The following is a 19,534-nucleotide window of genomic DNA, read 5'->3' on the forward strand; positions in this document are numbered from 1 at the left end:
CAATAAAATACAATTTTAGAGAGCATTTTCTGGTTCGCTTCCTTATTTATTGTTGCCTTATTAGACTACAGCATGCAGGTGCTATTTTTGTACATACATTTTGAAACACATCCCTTCCCTTTTATTGTAGCCAGGTTCCATAGCGATCTGTCAGATAACACTACATGTAAACTTACAATGGGTGTGAAGTGTTCACTACCCTTAGCAAAAGCAAATGCTGGTGGTACCAGCCACTGCGTTGTCTAGGTGCCCGGACGCTACAAAACCATGACATTCAACGCCAATATATGGCCGCCCTTTGGAAGCTGGTGCATTGAGTATTACTTTCTCTTTTATTTAAAGCATATGCCACGAAAGTTAAAAAGAAAGAAAACATCCCTCATAAAGTGGCAGCCATATGCTTGCAACAACTACTTTAAATTACGAAAAAAACTATCTGAACATGTACAGACCCTCTTTAGTTGTAATGCGCATTTCAGAACAATATATTTTCACAGGCACAAAAAGTACTAACTGCTTTGAAGCACCGTAACCTGATAGCAGTTTAAACGCACAAGGCTGACTAAAAAAAAAGAACTAGTAAGGGCGATGCTAAATTGACTGTTGTTAACGTGCCGTACACTGCAATTACAAAGGCACGCCTCTCACTGTGCATTAACATGGGTACATCACTCACCCCGCACTCACTCTGCACTCATGCTGCCCACTCTGCACTCCTACACCTCTCACCCACGAGTCACCATGCAAGTACCCTGTAGTCACACACCACGTACCCAGTTATCACTCACATCTCACCCTCTGCTCAGACATTGCTCACCCTCCCTCTCACCATGCAATCAGAAACTGCCAAAGCACCGTTCACACGGACCGCCTCTCCCCTCATTCAACCCTCGCACCGTACACTCACACACGGCCCATGCGCTACTTTCACGTCATTCATCCTGCACACTCGCTCTGCTCACCCTGCAGCCACCACCTCTGACTCTGCACTCGCACTGCCCACCCTGCACTGTCGCACCACTGCACCCACGCACCGCTTACCCTGCACACACTCGCACCTTTCACCCTACACACTCAAGCCCCTCTCACCCTGCATGCCCAAGCAACTCTCACCCTGCACTCGGACACCTCTCACCCTGTACACCCATGCACTCACCCACTGATCACCCTGCACACCCTGCAGTCGGACACACCTCACCCTGTACACCTATGCACTCGGACACCTCTCACCCTCTACACCCGTGCACTCGGGCACCTCTCACCCTGTACACACCTCTCACCCTATACACCCGTGCACTCGGGCACCTCTGACCCTGTACACCCGTGCACTCGGACACCTCTCACCCTGTACACCCATGCACTCACCCACTGATCACCCTGCACGCCCTGCAGTCGGACACACCTCACCCTGTACACCTATGCACTCGGACACCTCTCACCCTCTACACCCGTGCACTCGGGCACCTCTCACCCTGTACACACCTCTCACCCTATACACCCGTGCACTCGGGCACCTCTGACCCTGTACACCCGTGCACTCGGACACCTCTCACCCTATACACCCGTGCACTCGGGCACCTCTGACCCTGTACACCCGTGCACTCGGACACCTCTCACCCTGTACACCCGTGCATTCGGACACCTCTCACCCTGTACACCCATGAACTCATCCACTGATCACCCTGCACCACTGCTCGCCCTGCAGTTATTCACTGCTCACCCCGCACAAACAGCTTGCACTCACAAACAACTCACCCTGCCCTCACGAACCTCAGACCCTGCACTCACAAATCACACATACCTCTCACACTACACCCAGAACACAGGCACTGCTCACCATTCACTCTCACCCTGCACTAACATCGCTCACCCTTCGCACAGATACTTCTCACCCAGCACTCATGCACTGCTGATTCTAAACACATATTCTCCTCATTCTACAGACTGCCACAGCTCACCTCGCTCCCACACGACTCCATACACCTTTCAGCCTGCACTCGCACCATTCACCCTGCACTGACAGTGGTCACATAGCTCGCACACTGCACTCACGCTGCTCGGACACCACTCACCATGCATGCACCACTCACCATGCACTCGCGCCCCAGTTGATCGGAACCAGCCCGTGTTCTACAGCAAGGTAAGAGGTAAGCCATTGTTGCAGGGACTTGGAGTCTGTCTTGAGCGTGGCATCCATCAGAAACCATCAGCCAGTATAAGCGCAAACCTGCAGCATCATGATCTGTCCCTGCAGCATTCTGAGAACATCGTTCCCAACAGAGAGGTCGGCCCAGAAAGGAGTTCCACTTCAAACACCACTCCTGCATATGCCTAAGGGCAGTGGTTCCCAACCTTTTGACTTCTGTGGACCCCTACTTCATCATTACTGGATCACAGGAACCCCCACCTAATCACTGTTGGAATGCAGGGACCCCCCCCACTGAGTCATTACTGGAGGGCGGGGTCCCCGGTCTAAACAGTGTCGGTGATATGAACTACAAAACAATACCCATAAATTACAGAAGCAACCATTCATCAAATAGATGCACAAATGATGAAAAACATTTTAATCAACGTGCAAACAAATATAAATACAAAAATACAAATTTTAATTTTAATAGAAAGGTTGGCCCTTTTCTAAGTTCAATTGAAGCCACACATGGTCCATACTATATTCTGTTAGATGCATCTGCACTTCTCCCACAAATCAATCTGAGGATACTAATTTAATTTTTAGCTTCCAATTACGAATTCCTGACATTTACAGTACATTTTAAAAATTCCAACTGTACAATTGTACATTCAGCCACTTTATTTATATACACTTTATGAATCTGTTAATATTATTTAATTTTCTAAGCAGTCATGGACCCCCTGAGGAGGCTTTGTGGACCCCCATGGGTCCACGAACCATAGGTTGGGAACCACTGCTTTAGGGTGCTATTGCCCCATACCCTGCTGGGGCCACAGCTGTCACTAGTAAGCCCATCATGGATGGGCCTAAGCCCCAGAACCACGGCCAACAACACATGCAGCAGCTGGGCAGGTGTTGGAAAATGGCCCTCTCTGAAGGGTCACCCCAAACTTTTACCTCCTCCTTTTTTTCTCACTGCCTTTTTGTTAGCCATAGGACTCTGAGCACTTTACCACTTCCAGGCAGTGGTAAAGTGCATTTGCTTTTCCCCTGAAACATGGTTTGGTTGATGTATCCACGACTGGCATTTTTAATTTATGTATAAGTCCCTAGTAAAGTGCACTATCTGTGCTCCCGGCCTGTAAATTAAATACTACTAGTGGTACTGCCGCACTGCTTGTGCCACCCTCTCAAATAGCTCTTAAGTATGTCTCAGACCTGCTGTTACAGATTCTGTGTGGCAGTTTACACTGCCTTGTTAACTTGCATTTAAAACTAGTTGCCAAGCCTTAAACTTCCCTTTTATTGCATATATCAACTCTAAGGGAGGACCTAGGTAGCCCATAGGGCAGGGTGCTATGTAAGTGGAAGGCAGGACATGTACGTTTTTTACATGTTCTGGTAGTGAAAAACTCCTTATAGTTTTTCACTACTGTGAAGCCTACCCCTCTCACAGGGTAACATTGGGGATTCCTTATAGCATTCAATAAACTGTAATTCCTAATTGAGAAGGAGAATATATATGTCATGTTTAGTACATATGTAACTGTAATGATTAATCCCCTTTAATGTTAAAGTCAAATTTATTCCTACAATTTTGCAAATGGTACTTTTAGAAAGTTGACATTTTCCTGCTCTTAGCCCTGTGTGCCTGCAGCCTGTCTCCAATACACGTCTGGGGTGGGGTGATAGCTGGTTTCCTCCATACCCGCAAGACAGCCTCACACAAAGGAAGGGTAGGTGTGACTGAGTGGCCTTCTGCATGTTGATGGATCATCCTTGGCAGGATGGGAGAGAGGAGCTGACATTTACACTTGAACAGGCAGTGACCTGCTCCCACACAAAGGACTGCTTAACCCCCTGTAGTGAGTCTAGAGCCAGGGCAGGAAGAAAGGTCCTCTGTGCACTTCAAGGACACTTCTTTGAAGTCACACCTACTTCAAAGGCATAACTGGGTATAAAAACAGGAGTTCTGACCCCACCAAAGGAGTACACCTCTGGGCCTGAGGACATTCTGCCAGGAAGGAGGAATGCTGTGCTGCTGAAGGGACTGTCACTGCTGAACCTTGCTGGTCTCCTGCTCTGCTATGCCTACTCTGCTGCCCTCCTTGCCTGGGAATAAAGGACTGGACCTGCATCTCTACATCCCCAGAACCAAAATGACTCAAAGGGCTTGCTGGATTGCCTCCTATTCTGAAGTTTCAGGGACATGAAAAACTTCACTCATCCTGCAGCAGCAGCTGGACTTTGCTTGCTGGAAGGCTTGCCCTGCCAAGTGGTGCCAATCCAGTCTTGGGCCCTTGGAAGTGGGTATAAAGTGCTGCAACTGTAGAATTTACACCACTGTTGTTGCGCTGGTCAGAACCGACACATTGCCCCTCAACGCCGACATATTGCTGCTGCTGCCAAGGACAAAGATTTTGCACCCCTGACCGCACAGCCTGATGATAACACATTGCCTTTATCGCAAAAGGGTTTGCAACACTATGCTGTATGAGGACATTGCATTAACAGCTGCGTGGCTCGTTGACTTTGCATCTCCGACTGCATGAATAGGAACCAGTCATCCCTACATCTTGAGGTACCAACTCTGACGCATTGCTTCCTCTGCTCCTCGCATCAGGTCTTCAACATCGTCTCAACCATCTATTAAAGATACTTTTTCAGTGGGACAAGGTTTGTCTCTCTATCCGACCCACGCTCCATTGCGGTCAGCCTGACTTTTCAGATTTCACCCTGTCTCAATTGGCACTTTATGCTTTTAAGCACAAATATTTGCAGAAATTCTTTAAGAATTCATATCTCAACTTATTGGATTTTTGCTGTTTTGGTCATGTTTTGTTCATTAAATTGAGCTCTATTTCTCTAACCAGGTGTGGATTATTTTTGGGTAGTGTTTTCACTGTTTTATTGTTTTAAGTGTTGCACAAATACTTTACACATTGCCTCTTACGTTAAGCCAGAGGGTGAGCACAAGTTACTTTATGTGTATCTGACCTACCCTGACTAGGATTCTGCCAAACAGAATCCCAATTTCTAACAGTAGGCCTGCACAGACTGTCAAGGCCATCACAAGGACCATGTGATGGGTCCAGTCTTCTTTCACTCTCACCCCAAGTAGTCAGACTTGTTCTGAACTGCCGTTGCGCTGTCCTCCCACCTCACATCATGCGTGACAGCAGCAGAGGGGCTGTCTGGGTCCAGACTGGCTGCCACAACCCAGTTCCAGTTCAGTGCTCTGTTCGTGCCTGACTCCCTTTAAGCCATCCACAAGGAAAGACGAGGTGGAGCACAGCCAGAAAAGTATTTGCACACCACAGAGGGACATGCACTCTTCACAGCCAATAAGCACTTCAAAGTTCTGTGCAGTGTGCTAGGATTGGCTGGGGTTCTATCAGTGTGCCAATCCTAAGTCACACATGGAGAGTCACTCTCTCTCCCAGATGACACCCATACTCTTTCTAGCAATGCGATTGGTTGTCAGACAGTTTGAATGTACTGAAATTACCAACTAGATCTGTATAAGTATCAAATAGTTGTCTACCCTAAAACACATGCACAGATGCTTCATCTAGGAATGGGAAATTAATGGTAGTGCATCCAGCATGATGGAGAGTTTCACGCCTTGCACACGACTGCATCATTACTTTGGAACGTGGCAGCCATGATAGGTGAGGCAAACCCTCCACCACCCTACTGGAATGCGATACAGAGACGTTTTTAGAGGTAGCACACAACTTCTGTCCAAATTATATCATGTTCTCTGGACAATCAAAATTAGGAAGTTGCTCTCACAGTAGTGCTTTTGAAAGCTCTTTCCGTTTATCCCATCATGTCTGGGGGCAGCTGAGCTCTCATGTCAGAATTAAACATGATAAAGAAAGAAATCACTGACCTGCGCTTCTTGTTAGATGGATGTGCACATGTGACCAGGAAAATGCTATTACTTGCAGTGTAAGAGAGCCATTGGCTCAAATGGACTTACCTCTTGAGCCAAACTGCATGCTGTGGTTTGCAAATCGACATCTGAATGGCAGTCGAAGAGGGCTGGCCTAATGCCACTCTATGCATATATGGTGTTTTTATGTGTTTCTTAGTGATTATTTGTATTACTGAAACCAGACCGGACATCATAACTGCCCAGGTAATGTTTTATGGTGTGCTATTTCTTCTGTAGAAGTGGCATGTGCAACCAATTGCAAAATGCCTGTGTTTTCCTGAGACATACTGATTTAATTGAAAGATGGAACTGAACAAATAAAACACAAGCTAGTGTTTGTTAACATGTGCTAATGAATATTAACATGCCAGTTGACTAATCTTACACATCGTTCACAGGGAAATGGCCAAAGGTGCATTTTCGTTGACTTTATAGTAGCCAGTAATTTTGCTGTTTTTCTTGCTGTTATACTTAACGAAGTCCATTTCAATAACGTTTTAGCAGTTATGTGAAAGACTGTAAATGCCAACTGCAGGTTTCTACGGGCGCACATGTAATGCGGCCTGCTGGATGCACGTGCGGTGTAACATACAATTGCGCCTGCCAAAAGCTACGATGCAGTGGTACAAGGAGAAGACTAATAAACCTCACCGAGTAGCAGAGTCCTTTTCATGTTCTTGTTCAATGTATCAGCTCTGCGAGAAACACATAGCTCTCTATCCAGGCCTAAAAAAACAAAATAGAAAACTGGTGAAATGAGTAGGATTAAAACTGCAATCTTTAAATTGGTTTTAGTGGTCTGGCAATTGTATCTTTTCATTGAAGGGTGCCACACTCTTGCAGAAATGTTGCATGCACAGCTGTAGTATATGTAATTGATGTGTTATGAGACACTTACTGGTTTGCTTTTCCATTGATAGCTACATAATAACATTGATTTGAAGTCGAAATGGTGGAATGTACAGCATTTGCCCTTGCGATCACTGGCTACGATACCACCACCGCCACCCGGACAGAAATCGAATAAAGGTGCTTCAAAACCAGGGGTAAGGAAGTCACATTAACGTGAACTGTATTTTGGTTAAAAGCTATTGAAGCCAATACGAAATGCTTATGAGGCATCCACATCTACTTTATCTTCCATGATGACATCTTTTAATGCAGGTCTTTTCTATGTTCTGGAATAGATTATTTCACTTTTACCATGAGATCTTGAGGAAAGTGAGATAAGTATTAGCCGCATCAGTAAAACAAAAAAAAAGAGGTAATTAGATTTAGATTTTAATGCAACACTGTCACAGGAAAGAAAATAATGAGATGCCCAGTTACAAAAAAGCTGTACACTGGTTGATAGTAGTTACTGTTCACTGGTTATGGAAACTGGTCTTAATTCATTGTAGCTTGAATTAATTTGTGCCAGTGCCTTCTGAGTAAATCACATCAAACAAAATCAGAAAAGATTACAAAATGACAGAATTGAATGCTACTCAAAGAAAATCACAATGATTAGGATACATTGACTTAAACATTTTCGTTTGTTGCTTATGCTGTTACACGCATACCGTCAGATATTTGAGGCTTCCAAACATCAGATGCCATTCACCGTTCCTTTGTTAAAAGCCCTTGGAAACAATTTCGTGTCCTCACAATGTTGTGTGTCCCTTCTTTACTTTCTAGACAGGATTCTGCTCTATGAATATCAATCCTTATATAACTGCATTCGTAAGTGACTTTGCTTCAAAAGTGCCACTTAGAAGTAGGGTCATTACCCATCTTGTGAACATCGTTGTGCTCATCCCTTTTAGGGATTGAAAAACCAAACAGAAACTGCGATCGGTCTTCCAGGCTGCTATAAGTTGGAACATTTAACTGGCGGAAGATTGTTGACTATTTAACCTGTCTGCCTTCAGGAAGTTATTCTTACAAAGGAGATCTGTCTGAATACTTACCTATTTTCCTTAAAATCAATGTTCATTTGGTAATGTGGGTGATTTTCTTAAACAAGCTTACTGTACTGGATTTGAGATGTTGACTCCGGATCAACTAATTCCTTTGGACACAGAGGCTGTACATCTGCATCAAAACCAGACATAGCCATTCCACATTTCCTTCACCTACCCAATGCTAGTGCCCTAAGTGACAGTCAAAGTTGCTAACATTGATTCTTCAGGTTTAACATAGACTCCAAGTTCGATTATTATAATAGCCTCTTGACATTAAATCTTTTTTTCAACCAGACTTAAAACTGTTCAAAACCAGGCAGTCCGCCTAGTAGTTGGTGCTGCATATTACCATAATAGTAAGCCCATTTTAAAGGCTTTACATTGACTGCCTATTCATAAACCATTATCTGCAAGATGCTCTGTATAGTTCATTGTGTCCTCAATAGAAATTCTCTCCTCTATATATCGAAAAGGATTTTAAAATGCAGTCCAGTCAGACAACTTCTTTTAGGTTGGGGGGTGGGGTGGGGGGGTGAAACCTCACTCAAGTAGCAACCACAATTCTTGTTAGGATGAAACACAAACCAATCCCAAATTAACCTGTGCTTAAACCTCTGGTAGCTTGGCACAAAACAGTCAGGCTTAACTTGGAGGCAATGTGAAAAGAACTTATGGAGCACTTATAATAAAGTGAAAACGCAAGACAAGAAAACTCACACAGCATTTCTGAAAAATAGAGTAAAATGCAATACATTTTTTACACCAAAACAACAAAAATCCAGTCAGTAGAACTGGAGACATGCAATTTTAAAGTCACAAGTTCAGGCGACCGCAATGAAGCGCAGGCCGGATACAGGGACCTAGTAGGGCCTGCTGATCAAAATACCTTAATTAAATCCTAGTTGTGAAGCTGTGTGGGAGCCCATGTTTGGGATATGTCATAAAACGGCAGTTCTGACTATCTGTGGATGGCGATGCAAGTTCCTGAATTGAGGATCTGTCACACAGCTGCAGTTCCGATGAATCTGTGAATGAGGTTGGCGATGTGAGATTGTGTTGTTGTCGAGGATGCTGTCAACGGAGGTTTGCGATGCGTAGTCCTGCGTTGTCATCGGGGATGCTGTCAAAGGACTCTTGTGATGTGAAGTCCCACTTTGGGTATGTGTTGCACAGTGGCAGTTCTGAGAGGCTGTGATGCGAACTCCTGCATGCCGTATGCATCCCACAGGAGTGGTTCCGATGCGGGCTGCGAAGAAACGTGTCACCTTGCATAGTTTCTGACCTAAAGACCACAGCTAGGCAGGCAAAGTGCCTTCAGACCCACTTGCAAGGTTTCAGGACTGGAGTGGCACCACCTGGGAGGCAAGACTCACAGCATACAGAGTCCATGTACTAGGTTCAAGGTGGTTGAAGCCTTTTCTGTCCCTGAGCCTCTGATCAGGGGGCTAGCCAACTAGCACTTGGAGTCACTCTGCTGGTCCTGGGTTCAAGATGCAGGCCAAGTCCCTTTTTCAGGTAGCAGAGTAGCTGTTCCTCTAGAGCAGCACAAGCAGGCCTTCTGAGTCTTCTACAGGTTTAGTTGTGTGCTGAATAGTTAGGCCTGAGTGTCTAATATCTCTACTTGGCGCCAGCTTTGAAGTAGGTGAAGGTTCTGCAGGTTTCCACCCCTGAAGGTGTTTGGAATTTCCTACCTCCCTGCCCTAGCCCCTACTTGTCTGGTGGCACAAAAGACTAGTGTGAAACACTTTGTGAATGTGCTGCGGCAGAGTCTTTGATGTGCAAGTGTGATAGGTGACAGCTCCACTCCCCCATCAAGTCAAAGATGCTCCATCCTCCCAGCAGCTGTTGCCCCTTTGTCTCACTGCCTGGGAGCAATACACAAAGACCAACTGCCTGCTACACATAGTCCTGTGGCCCACAATACAAGCTACAGGCACCAATTGGTTGGGACAAGAAAATGGCAACTTTCTAAAAGTGTCATTTTCAGAACTGTGACTTAAAATCCAACTTTACAATTGAAGAGGTTTTTAAATTACAAATGTTTAGGCACCAAACCCAAGGTAACCAAATGTTATCCTATGTGAGAGGTATCCCTTGCAGTAGTCAAAAGAAATGTAAGGGGTTTTGACCACCAGGACATGTAAAACATAAAAGTACATGTCAAAATATTTAAATACACTGCACCCTGCCCTATGGGCAGTTTGGGGTCTACACTAGTGTTGGCTTACCTGTATTAAAAAGGAGGGTTTAGGCCCGGCAAAAGGTTTATTTTGCCAGGTCGAAACGGCAGTTTAAAACTGCACACACAGGCTGCAATGGTAGGCCTAAGATGGGTTTAAAAGTGCTTCATAAGTGGGTGGCAAAATCAGTCCTGCAGGCTCACTACCAATATTTAACTTACAGGCCCTTAGGGACTAATAAGTAAATTAAATGTGCCAGTTGGATGGAACCCAATGTTACCATATTTTAGGGAGGCAGCACACTCGCTTTAGCACTTATTAGCAGTGGTAAAGTGTGCAGGGTCCTAAGGCCAGCAAAAATGAAGTCAACAAAAATAGGAGGATGGAAGGAATGCAAAATGTTAGGGGGGAACCGCACAAGTACGTCTGGTTCAACATTCTTCTTTGTGACTTTGTATCCTATTCTTGAATAAAGGCCGTCTGGGCAGCCAACTTTCCCTCTTCATGCTGTCACTGCCTGGACCACCTTGCAATTCACTTGAAAGTTATATGAAATCATCTGGCGTTTAGGAAAGTCCTTAAAACCTTTTTATTTTCTAACCTGATGCACCTCAGCTTTTTAAATCTTACAAGCATTAGCACCAGGACACTTTTGGCATAGTGTGCTCAATAAACCTAATAAAAAATGAATTACATTTATGATGATGGCTTTGAATGACATTGCATGTTTTTTGGCTAGGTAATGACATCACTGGAAATCCTACCACATCTTCCTTTTTCAGGAACTAGCTTTGACCTCCTTAGGTAGAGTTTGTAGTTTCCCTAATACTGAATGATGGCCATGTTGAATATGTACCCCTAGTGTTTCTGAAAAAGCAGTTGTCTACCTCCTAATACAGAATTATTCCCAGTTAAGTTCAAGCTCCAATTAACTTTTGACTAAATATACCCCAAGCCTTCTTGGTGGCTGCCCTACCTTTGTGACTAGATGAATGTTCAAAGAAGACTAGAAAATATGTGTGAGGACAGGTTAGCCACAGATATGGACACAGAGAAAAAAAAAGCATTCTGAACCTTTAGTGTAGAAGGCTTCAGGAAACGTTCAGCAACCTTTCAATCCTCCCTTTCAGGTGTGCTTTTGATTGTATTTTAGAAGAGATCTAAATCCCTCCACATCAGGCAGCATCTACTGGAAATCTCGGCATATTTTCAGAATGTTGAATAGTCATTGGTTGGCCTGCCTGAGAACAGGCCTGTGCATATTTCAAGCAATATTAACTCTTGTGTAAGTTTACCTGTGTGTCTAACCCCCTTCGGTTTATTGCACACAGGAAAGCTCCAGCCATTGTCCCATGAGTCTTTGAGGTAAATGTCGACATAGAACGCCACAAGCAGGCTGTGCCAAAACATTTCACATTAGAACCAGAGGAAGATTCTAGGAAAACTCTAAAGCGACAACCCTAGATAACACACATACCAAAAGAAAGGGCCCAGACTACTTCAGCAAAGATCAGCTTATAAGGCTACAAAGTAAGCAGCAGAAAGGGAGTTTCATGACTGAGTCCACCTGAGGCATTAGCTACAGAGAAGGGCATAGCACTGTTCATAAATCGAGTGCTGTGAACAGTGTTTTGATGACAATTCTATGTTACTTAACATATAATCAGAATGCAGCCCTTGAATACCTGGATGAACGATCTAAATGTTGCACCTTCCATACCAACCACAAGTCTCCAGCAAGTTGGAAGGAGTCTGTTTGGACTAATAGCTGGAGATGTAGCAAGCTGTTTCTGCAAAATGGATGACTTTGGATGAAGCGTTACAGTTTGGGTTTAGGGAACTAAGGAAGAGAGGAGGAGAAAAGTGAAATAGCAGTGGGTCCGATACCAGTCTGTGGCATTTGCGAGACAGGGTAATGGTAAACCCTGACTGCAACATCCTACCATGACCAAGAGTAGGTGAATGGGACAGGACAAGGTGAAATAGACAAAACATTACATAATGTAAATGAAATGTACGTTCTGCGACTTGGATTAAAGGAAATAATTCATCTTGGACAGCTGAAAGCAGATTGAGGAGGGCATGGTAAAAAGGGGGCGAGAAGAAAAAAACACCCATAGACATTGCCCTGCCTACAAGTTTTGCTCTTTTGCATAGCACATGACGAAAGTAGCTTTTCCTAACTGCTGTTCTGAACATGATAGAGGCAGCCAAGTTGTTTCTGCATATCATGTTTTAATAGGGAGGATAATACTAACAGAGCTAATATAAAAGGTATTACTCCCAAGGATTGTCTACACCATTGATATGCTCCTTACTATGCATACCAAATCATGCTCCGTACTTTGTCCTACAGGAATATCAAAAATATTGAGAAAAAACATCTCACCCACCAAATGGTGGCATGCTTCATCATCAGCATTTTTTCTCACCTTGGTAGGATAGTACCACCAGGGAGGGCTCGACTGTGTCTGGGAGCTCTGAGATATACAGTTATTCTGAACAATCATGGAGGTCCAGTTAGAGTAAAAATGGTTGAGGGTAACCCAAATAGCTTTTATTCAATGGGAACATTCACCATCATTAAAAAAAAAAAAAAGTATTGGATGCCTATCTGGAATACAATGGTTCTTGCATCCATTTTATGCTAACATGTTTCAGCCAACTTCCTACTGCCTAACAAGGCACCTGGGTGACTTCTGGGGACTTAGACCTTCCCGCTTAGCCTCTCACTAAAGGGGTGGTGAAAAAGAAAGCATAAGGATCTCCTATCTGTTATCGTACTTGGACCTGTAGGATATCAGAAATAGGACATACAGAATCATTGTTATATTAAAACTGGTTCACTGAACACAATACATGTGCCCTTGTTCATAAAACACATGCACACATTACTACGCTAATACGTAATGACCCAGTCCAGATTGGTGGAACACTGCATGCCAATCAGGGCCACTCATTCATTAAATATATGTGTTTAATAAACATGCAAGGGATACTGCTATCTTACCTAATTGTGGATCCAATTCAGGTCTCATCAGCACAAAGAGAGGGGACGGTTCCCTGTAGTCGCGCTCTTTGGGGATTATTATCCAAAATGAATCCATGCCTAGACCCTGTTCTTACGTGTGGATAAATTATGCCCCAAATAGATTTGACCATGTCTGCTTGGTTCTAGGAACCTCTCTCTGTGATCTGTGACTGTCAAAGTCTTATACGTCAGTGTTGTTTGTATTAATATGCTTAATATTATCAACCTGCCAGGGCTGCAATATGCACAAATTAAACAGGCTCCTGTGGTGTTTGCTTAGAGAAGTGTGCTCTAACCAACATGTGTCAATTAATTATATCCTCAGATTATACATGGCTACTGTCGGCAATGTAAATTTAACTGATTGCCTTACAATAACATTTATCGTGTATCCGTAAGAAAGATTACTGTAGCATGATTTTGGGCTGGTTACATTCTTTAGTGTAGATAATTGTACGATACAGGAGGACATGTGAAAGCCCTAGATAACCTCTCACACTCTCCCTTTTGTTGTTGAATATTACTCCACATATTGGCCTAGCAAAGGCTGAGGAAAGAGTAAATATCTACAATGGGGAGGGATGAGTGTACAAATTTGATAATACATTTGTTAGCGAGGCAATGATTACTTGCTAAACTGACATGGTGTTCGAGAGCAGGGAGGGGTTAGTCAAAAGGAAGGCTGAGCTGTATAGAAAATGTTTGTTGCAGTGTCCACTTCAGGTGTGACTTTGGAAGCAAACATTCAGCTTCAATGATGATATGATATGGCCTTGAGTGGATCTGGGAGTGTCTATCATTTGCTAACTCACTGAAGAAGACAGTATCGGGCACCTGTTTACAAATCTGTCTAATCTCTGGATATAATTATGTTCAGTGTTGGAGAGAATGGCAAAAACTGAGTTTACATTCATCTTATGTCACCAACATAGTATACCTCAGTATCTTACCAAGCAGCCGTAGCCATGCCACTATCTCTGCAAGTGGTATGGCCCGTCTCAAACAGCCTGATGTGAGGGTTAGTTCCCATTGCCAATGGTGCAAATGCTGAGGAAACATGTGACCAGGTTGAGAGCCAGCTGGATCATCTGAATACGTTTAAGAGTTAGATATTTGATAGAAGGTCTAAGAGCAAGAATTTATTCTCACTGTGAATCTACCTGAGGTTAGTCTAGTACGTAATAATGTTGAATATGTATTGCTACCCAGAAGTACCGTATTAACAAGCCACAATAGCCCATGCACTTTCTCATCTGGACAGAATTAACTTACTTGCTTAGTATTAACTTACTGGCACCTGGATACCCTCACGGGTGATAAGCTGTGCCCTACAAGTCCCCATGATATAACTCTACCTCTGTGTGCTTGAAATGTCTCTGGATGTAGGAGCGTTAATTCTGTACCGTACCACTGATGTTAACAATACCACAGTCATCTTAACTCCATGGCTGAAATATTGGCACTGAGTCTAGTGTAAACTGTGAGAATCCCTTAAGTACTGAGGAACTATTGGGGGAATCAGTAATTCTTGGCCTGATCTCCTGTGTATTTTTTCATTCTCCCCCACAGTTTCCCTGGAAATTTCAGGTGGTTTGAGGAGCCAAAATCTCCAGGCAATACTTGAGAGGGCTTCACTAAATGTGTGTACCTCCTATTTCTCAATGGCGCGAGTAACATCTGCATAGATTCCCACCCTGTCAGAAGTTATGAACTTATCATGTTGGGGACTTGAATGAAATATAAACACTCAAAATACCTCTTGCGTTTCACCTAGTGGGAAAAAATTGATGCATGGCCCAGTGGCTTAGATTTACCTGGTCATTCCTCCAGTGCTCCATTCTGTGCACAAGTCTCAAGGCTGTTTTATATACATTGAACTTTATTGAGTTAATCTTTCCCTTTTAAATATGACATACAAGCAAATTCTCATTTTAATTTGGAGCCAGAAAACACATACAGAATGTTTGGGTAGGAGGTTTGGCCTGTTTGAATGAGAGCAATGTTAAATAACCTTGCAAGTGTATCACCTCAGCCATGTTTCTATTCACGAAAGCAAATCCCTATGTTCATTTGTTAGTGCCTAAATCTAATTATTGTCACATTTGAATTTGTAGTGAATACGTTTTTTTACCTCTTTGTGTGAGGCTTTTATTTGTGAATTAATGTGTTGCAAAAGTCGTTCCTGAACGAATGTTTGTTGAAATTAAGCTTTCATTATTTACCACTTTTTCCTAGTAGCCTGTATCATGGAAGTCTTTGGCGCTGACTGTTGCTCTCGGAGGGGCTTTGATGGCTGGCATGAAATACATGAAAAAGGAAAAGGAGGAAAGTATGTACAAATATCCTACTGTTCTGAATGTTTGTCTCTGTAAACTTCACACACATTGGATTTTTTTTATTCTTGTGGAATTGCAATTATTTTCATTCAAATCTGTCACAAATTATCCTAAAGTATATGGGGACAATAGAACATATTCCAAGGCATTTATATTCATTAGCATGATCAATATTATTTCCATGAAAATTTAATCTCATTTAATCTGACGGTCAAAACGTTATCTTGATGAATATATACCCTTAAGAAGTTCTTCTCAGAGTTGTTATAGCCTATAGTAGCATACATCGGTGGATTTATATTCTTTGCAAGTAGTTTAAATGGAAAGTCCCACACCAAGTCAAGATCCATTTGAAGATCGGAATAGAAACAAGCATTTACAATGCAACGGGTCTCGCGTTTGCTCATGTTAGAGCAGATAGCGTTGTAAACTCCTAACCCGACTTTTCACCTATCGGCAAAAGTGCATTTATGTACGTAACCCGAAAAAGTGCAATTAACTATGTAAAGCGCTCGACTTCTGCCAAGCGAAATCGCGCTAGTAAATTAGAGAAAAAGTAGTCCACGAGCCGGACAGAAAACAGCGAGCCTCGCATGTTTTCTGTACTTTGTCGATGCGCTCGAGGAGGGCTAGCCACCGGAAAAGGCATGACGTATGCGTGCCTTCGACTAATGAAAGCAAGCAGATTTTATTAGGCAAGCCCACGACCCAACGAAAAACACTGACGTGACGTTGATAGGGCTCTGAGCCCTTTTCTAAACACTAAAGCGTCTCGCTGCGATACGCATGCGCGAGCGCATGCAACGCAGGCTCGACCCTAAAAAGGTGCAACTCCTAGTTCACAGTCTGGTTTAACCACATTTTCAGTTTGTGTTACATTACTTGGCCACCTGCGCTACCTGGTCTGATCTGAACCCAGGGTCACTCAGAAAGTTAATTAGGAGTATCCCATAAAGACGATTTCTGCTAGGTGTGGCAGCTGTGTATTTTTATTTAATGTGGTACTGTACTCAGTAAAACACCCATTGAAGTGTACACAGACCCGTTCTGACAGCTTTTCTAATGAAAATAGACAGTACTATAATGTTAGCTGGAGCAGTAGCCCCCCACTTTCACATAATACTCCATATGCATGAATTAGCTGATGCTCAGTTGCCAATCCTGATCTTGTATATGGGATCACAGCAAAGGTCTTAGCATCACTTCCTAGAGGCACTTTTTGTTATCAGGTTCCCGGGCCACGACTCTGAGCGTTTTGAATCTGGGCTGTAAAATACTGCTGCGAGTGTTGATTGCCCCACCATTTCCCCATCCTGTTTTTCACTCCTCCCCGCTTTTCCGTTCCTTCCTCCTCCCCGCTTTTCCGTTCCTTCCTCCTCCCCGCTTTTCCGTTCCTTCCTCCTCCCCTCTAGCTCTCCAAGGCTCTAACAGCCCTTCTCATTCTCGCGTAGGTTCCCGCGACCCACCCACCAGCTGCTCACCGTCGCTCCCCCCACACTTGTTGCTTTCCTCCCCCATGTACTCTGTTCTCCCACTCCTCGCCATGCTTTGTTCTTAGTCCAAACTGTGAGCCCCTCCCTGTTTCTCCTGTTGTTTTTCTTCCCCCATACCCATTGCTCATTCCCTTGCTCTCCTACCCTTTCTTTTTTTTTTTAAACATACACATGCGCGCGCTTGTGTTCGTATGTCTGTATGTGTATCCGCACACATATTTTTTAGGTGACCCAGCAGTTGTAGACTGCTACTCGCTCCTTCATTTTTGCACTTCTGCGCTTAGTGTTATTTAATTAAATATGCCGTTTCAAAATAGCCATCTTTGAACAGTAAAGTAAACTTACAAAAAAGACAAAGTATCTGCTGGTAAAGTGTGACAGGTGAACATGCGTTGTGACATTACAAAGCATAAGCATGCACTGGGGGTGTCTTGTGCTTTTTCGTTCATAAAACCTGTTTCAAAATGTCTGTCCATGCGCGTGCACGTGTCATGACGCTCCATGACCGTCCTGGAATTGATTTTTCTCATTAAAGCAAAACATTCCAAGACTGCCACACGCGCACCCACATGCGACAATTCACATTTATGTAATGTATTTTTTTCACTGTTTTGTAAACCAATCACTGGCAAAGCCAGTAGCTTAGCCTTTGCCCTGACCTATTGACTTGCATTGCTAGTGATCATCTGTAACCCTCTTAGGTGGACTCTGCCATTTCTATTGTCTGACCTCGGATTAATTCCGAAGAGTGGTTGAAATGTGAGCGCTCCTTGATTTTTCAGTTACTGCTCTGACATTTTCACTCTTGCAGTTTACCTACATTGCTCCTAGGTGAGCTGTTGAGAAGATAATTCCCAATCTGTTTCAGCCCCAATAACAGAACTAGCTCATCCGCCTCAGACAACAGGTGATGGGACTCGTGCAATAGCCTCATGGTACTTGGAGGAAGATAATTATCTTATTGACATGGATGTTGAAAGTCACCCGACGTATAACCCCATAGTTATTATTTGACCCAAGGGTAGGTCGCTCCCCCTGCCGCTGCAGCTCCTCCAAGTTCCCGAGTTCCTGTGTTCCTGAGACCCACCTAACTGTAAGTACCCCCCTCCTCCCAGCCCCTCGCCCTGCCCCGCGCCACTCACCTTCTCTCCTGCTCCTGCTTCTTTTCCTCCTCTCTGTCTCTTCCTCCTCGCTCCCCCTCTGCAATCTTCTTCTGTGTTCTTCTGTTCTTCTCTTCTGTTCTTCCCTTCTGTTCTTCTGTGTTCTTCCGGTCTTCTGTGTTCTTCTTCTCTGTTCTTCTCGGTGCTTCTGTGTTCTTCTTCTCGGTTCTTCTCGGTTCTTCTGTGTTCTTCTGTGTTCTTCTGTGTTCTTCTGTGTTCTTCTGTGTTCTTCTCTGTTCTTCTCTGTTCTTCTGTTCTTCTGTTCTTCTGTTCTTCTGTCTTCTGTTCTTCTGTTCTTCCGGTCTTCTGCTCTTCCGGTCTTCTGTTCTTCTGTCTTCTGTTCTTCTGTCTTCTGTTCTCCTGTCTTCGGCTCTTCTACCTCCTCCGTCTTCTTCCCCCGAGCCTGCCCTCCTGCTCCTTCCTCATCCCCCTCCCTCACTCGCCTCCCCCTCTCTCACCCCTAGCTAACCCGTTCGCTATCTACCTCCCTCACTCCTCCTATCTTCCTATCTCTCTAGCTCCCTATCTCACTATCTAACTCCCCCACTCTCCACCTCCTCCTACCTACCTATCTGTCTATCTATCTATTTCCCTATCTATCGACTTCTCTATCTATTTTCTCTATCTATTTCTCTATCTCTCCCCCCCTCCCGCCACCCCCTCTACTACCTATCTCCCTATCCTCTCACTCTACCTCTCTCCCTCACCCACCTCTACAACCCCCCTCCCCTATCTTCACAACCCTACTCCTATCTCTCTCCCTAATCTCCAAACCTCCTAACACTCACCCTCCTCCACCCTAAACCCCCTCCCCCAGCTCCTCTCACTCTACCTGTCCCCCCCTCCCTCGCGCTTTCCCGCCGCGACCTCCTGCACGCCCCCGCCCCCCAGCTCCCATTCGCCCCCAGCTGATCCCTCCCCCCCCCTCCTACCTCTTATGGCGGCCGCTGCGCGACAGTGGTAGCGACCCTTGACCCAAGGGTAGGTCGCTCCCCCTGCCGCTGCAGCTCCTCCAAGTTCCCGAGTTCCTGTGTTCCTGAGACCCACCTAACTGTAAGTACCCCCCTCCTCCCAGCCCCTCGCCCTGCCCCGCGCCACTCACCTTCTCTCCTGCTCCTGCTTCTTTTCCTCCTCTCTGTCTCTTCCTCCTCGCTCCCCCTCTGCAATCTTCTTCTGTGTTCTTCTGTTCTTCTCTTCTGTTCTTCTGTTCTTCCCTTCTGTTCTTCTGTGTTCTTCCGGTCTTCTGTGTTCTTCTTCTCTGTTCTTCTCGGTGCTTCTGTGTTCTTCTTCTCGGTTCTTCTGTGTTCTTCTCTGTTC

At 44.5% G+C, this 19,534-nt stretch overlaps 1 protein-coding gene across 1 annotated transcript in view; it reads left to right on the forward strand.

Annotated features, from left to right (window-relative positions):
* SCO1 (synthesis of cytochrome C oxidase 1) overlaps positions 1-19,534 on the forward strand; it is a 103,264-nt gene that overhangs the window by 33,071 nt on the left and 50,659 nt on the right. The window contains exons 2-3 of the mRNA XM_069200401.1: positions 6,995-7,120; positions 15,467-15,557. Coding sequence (XP_069056502.1) covers positions 6,995-7,120; positions 15,467-15,557 — 217 coding nt within the window. The remainder of the gene's footprint in view (positions 1-6,994; positions 7,121-15,466; positions 15,558-19,534) is intronic.

The sequence above is a fragment of the Pleurodeles waltl genome, chromosome 7, assembly GCF_031143425.1.
Source record: "Pleurodeles waltl isolate 20211129_DDA chromosome 7, aPleWal1.hap1.20221129, whole genome shotgun sequence".
Taxonomy (NCBI): domain Eukaryota; kingdom Metazoa; phylum Chordata; class Amphibia; order Caudata; family Salamandridae; genus Pleurodeles; species Pleurodeles waltl.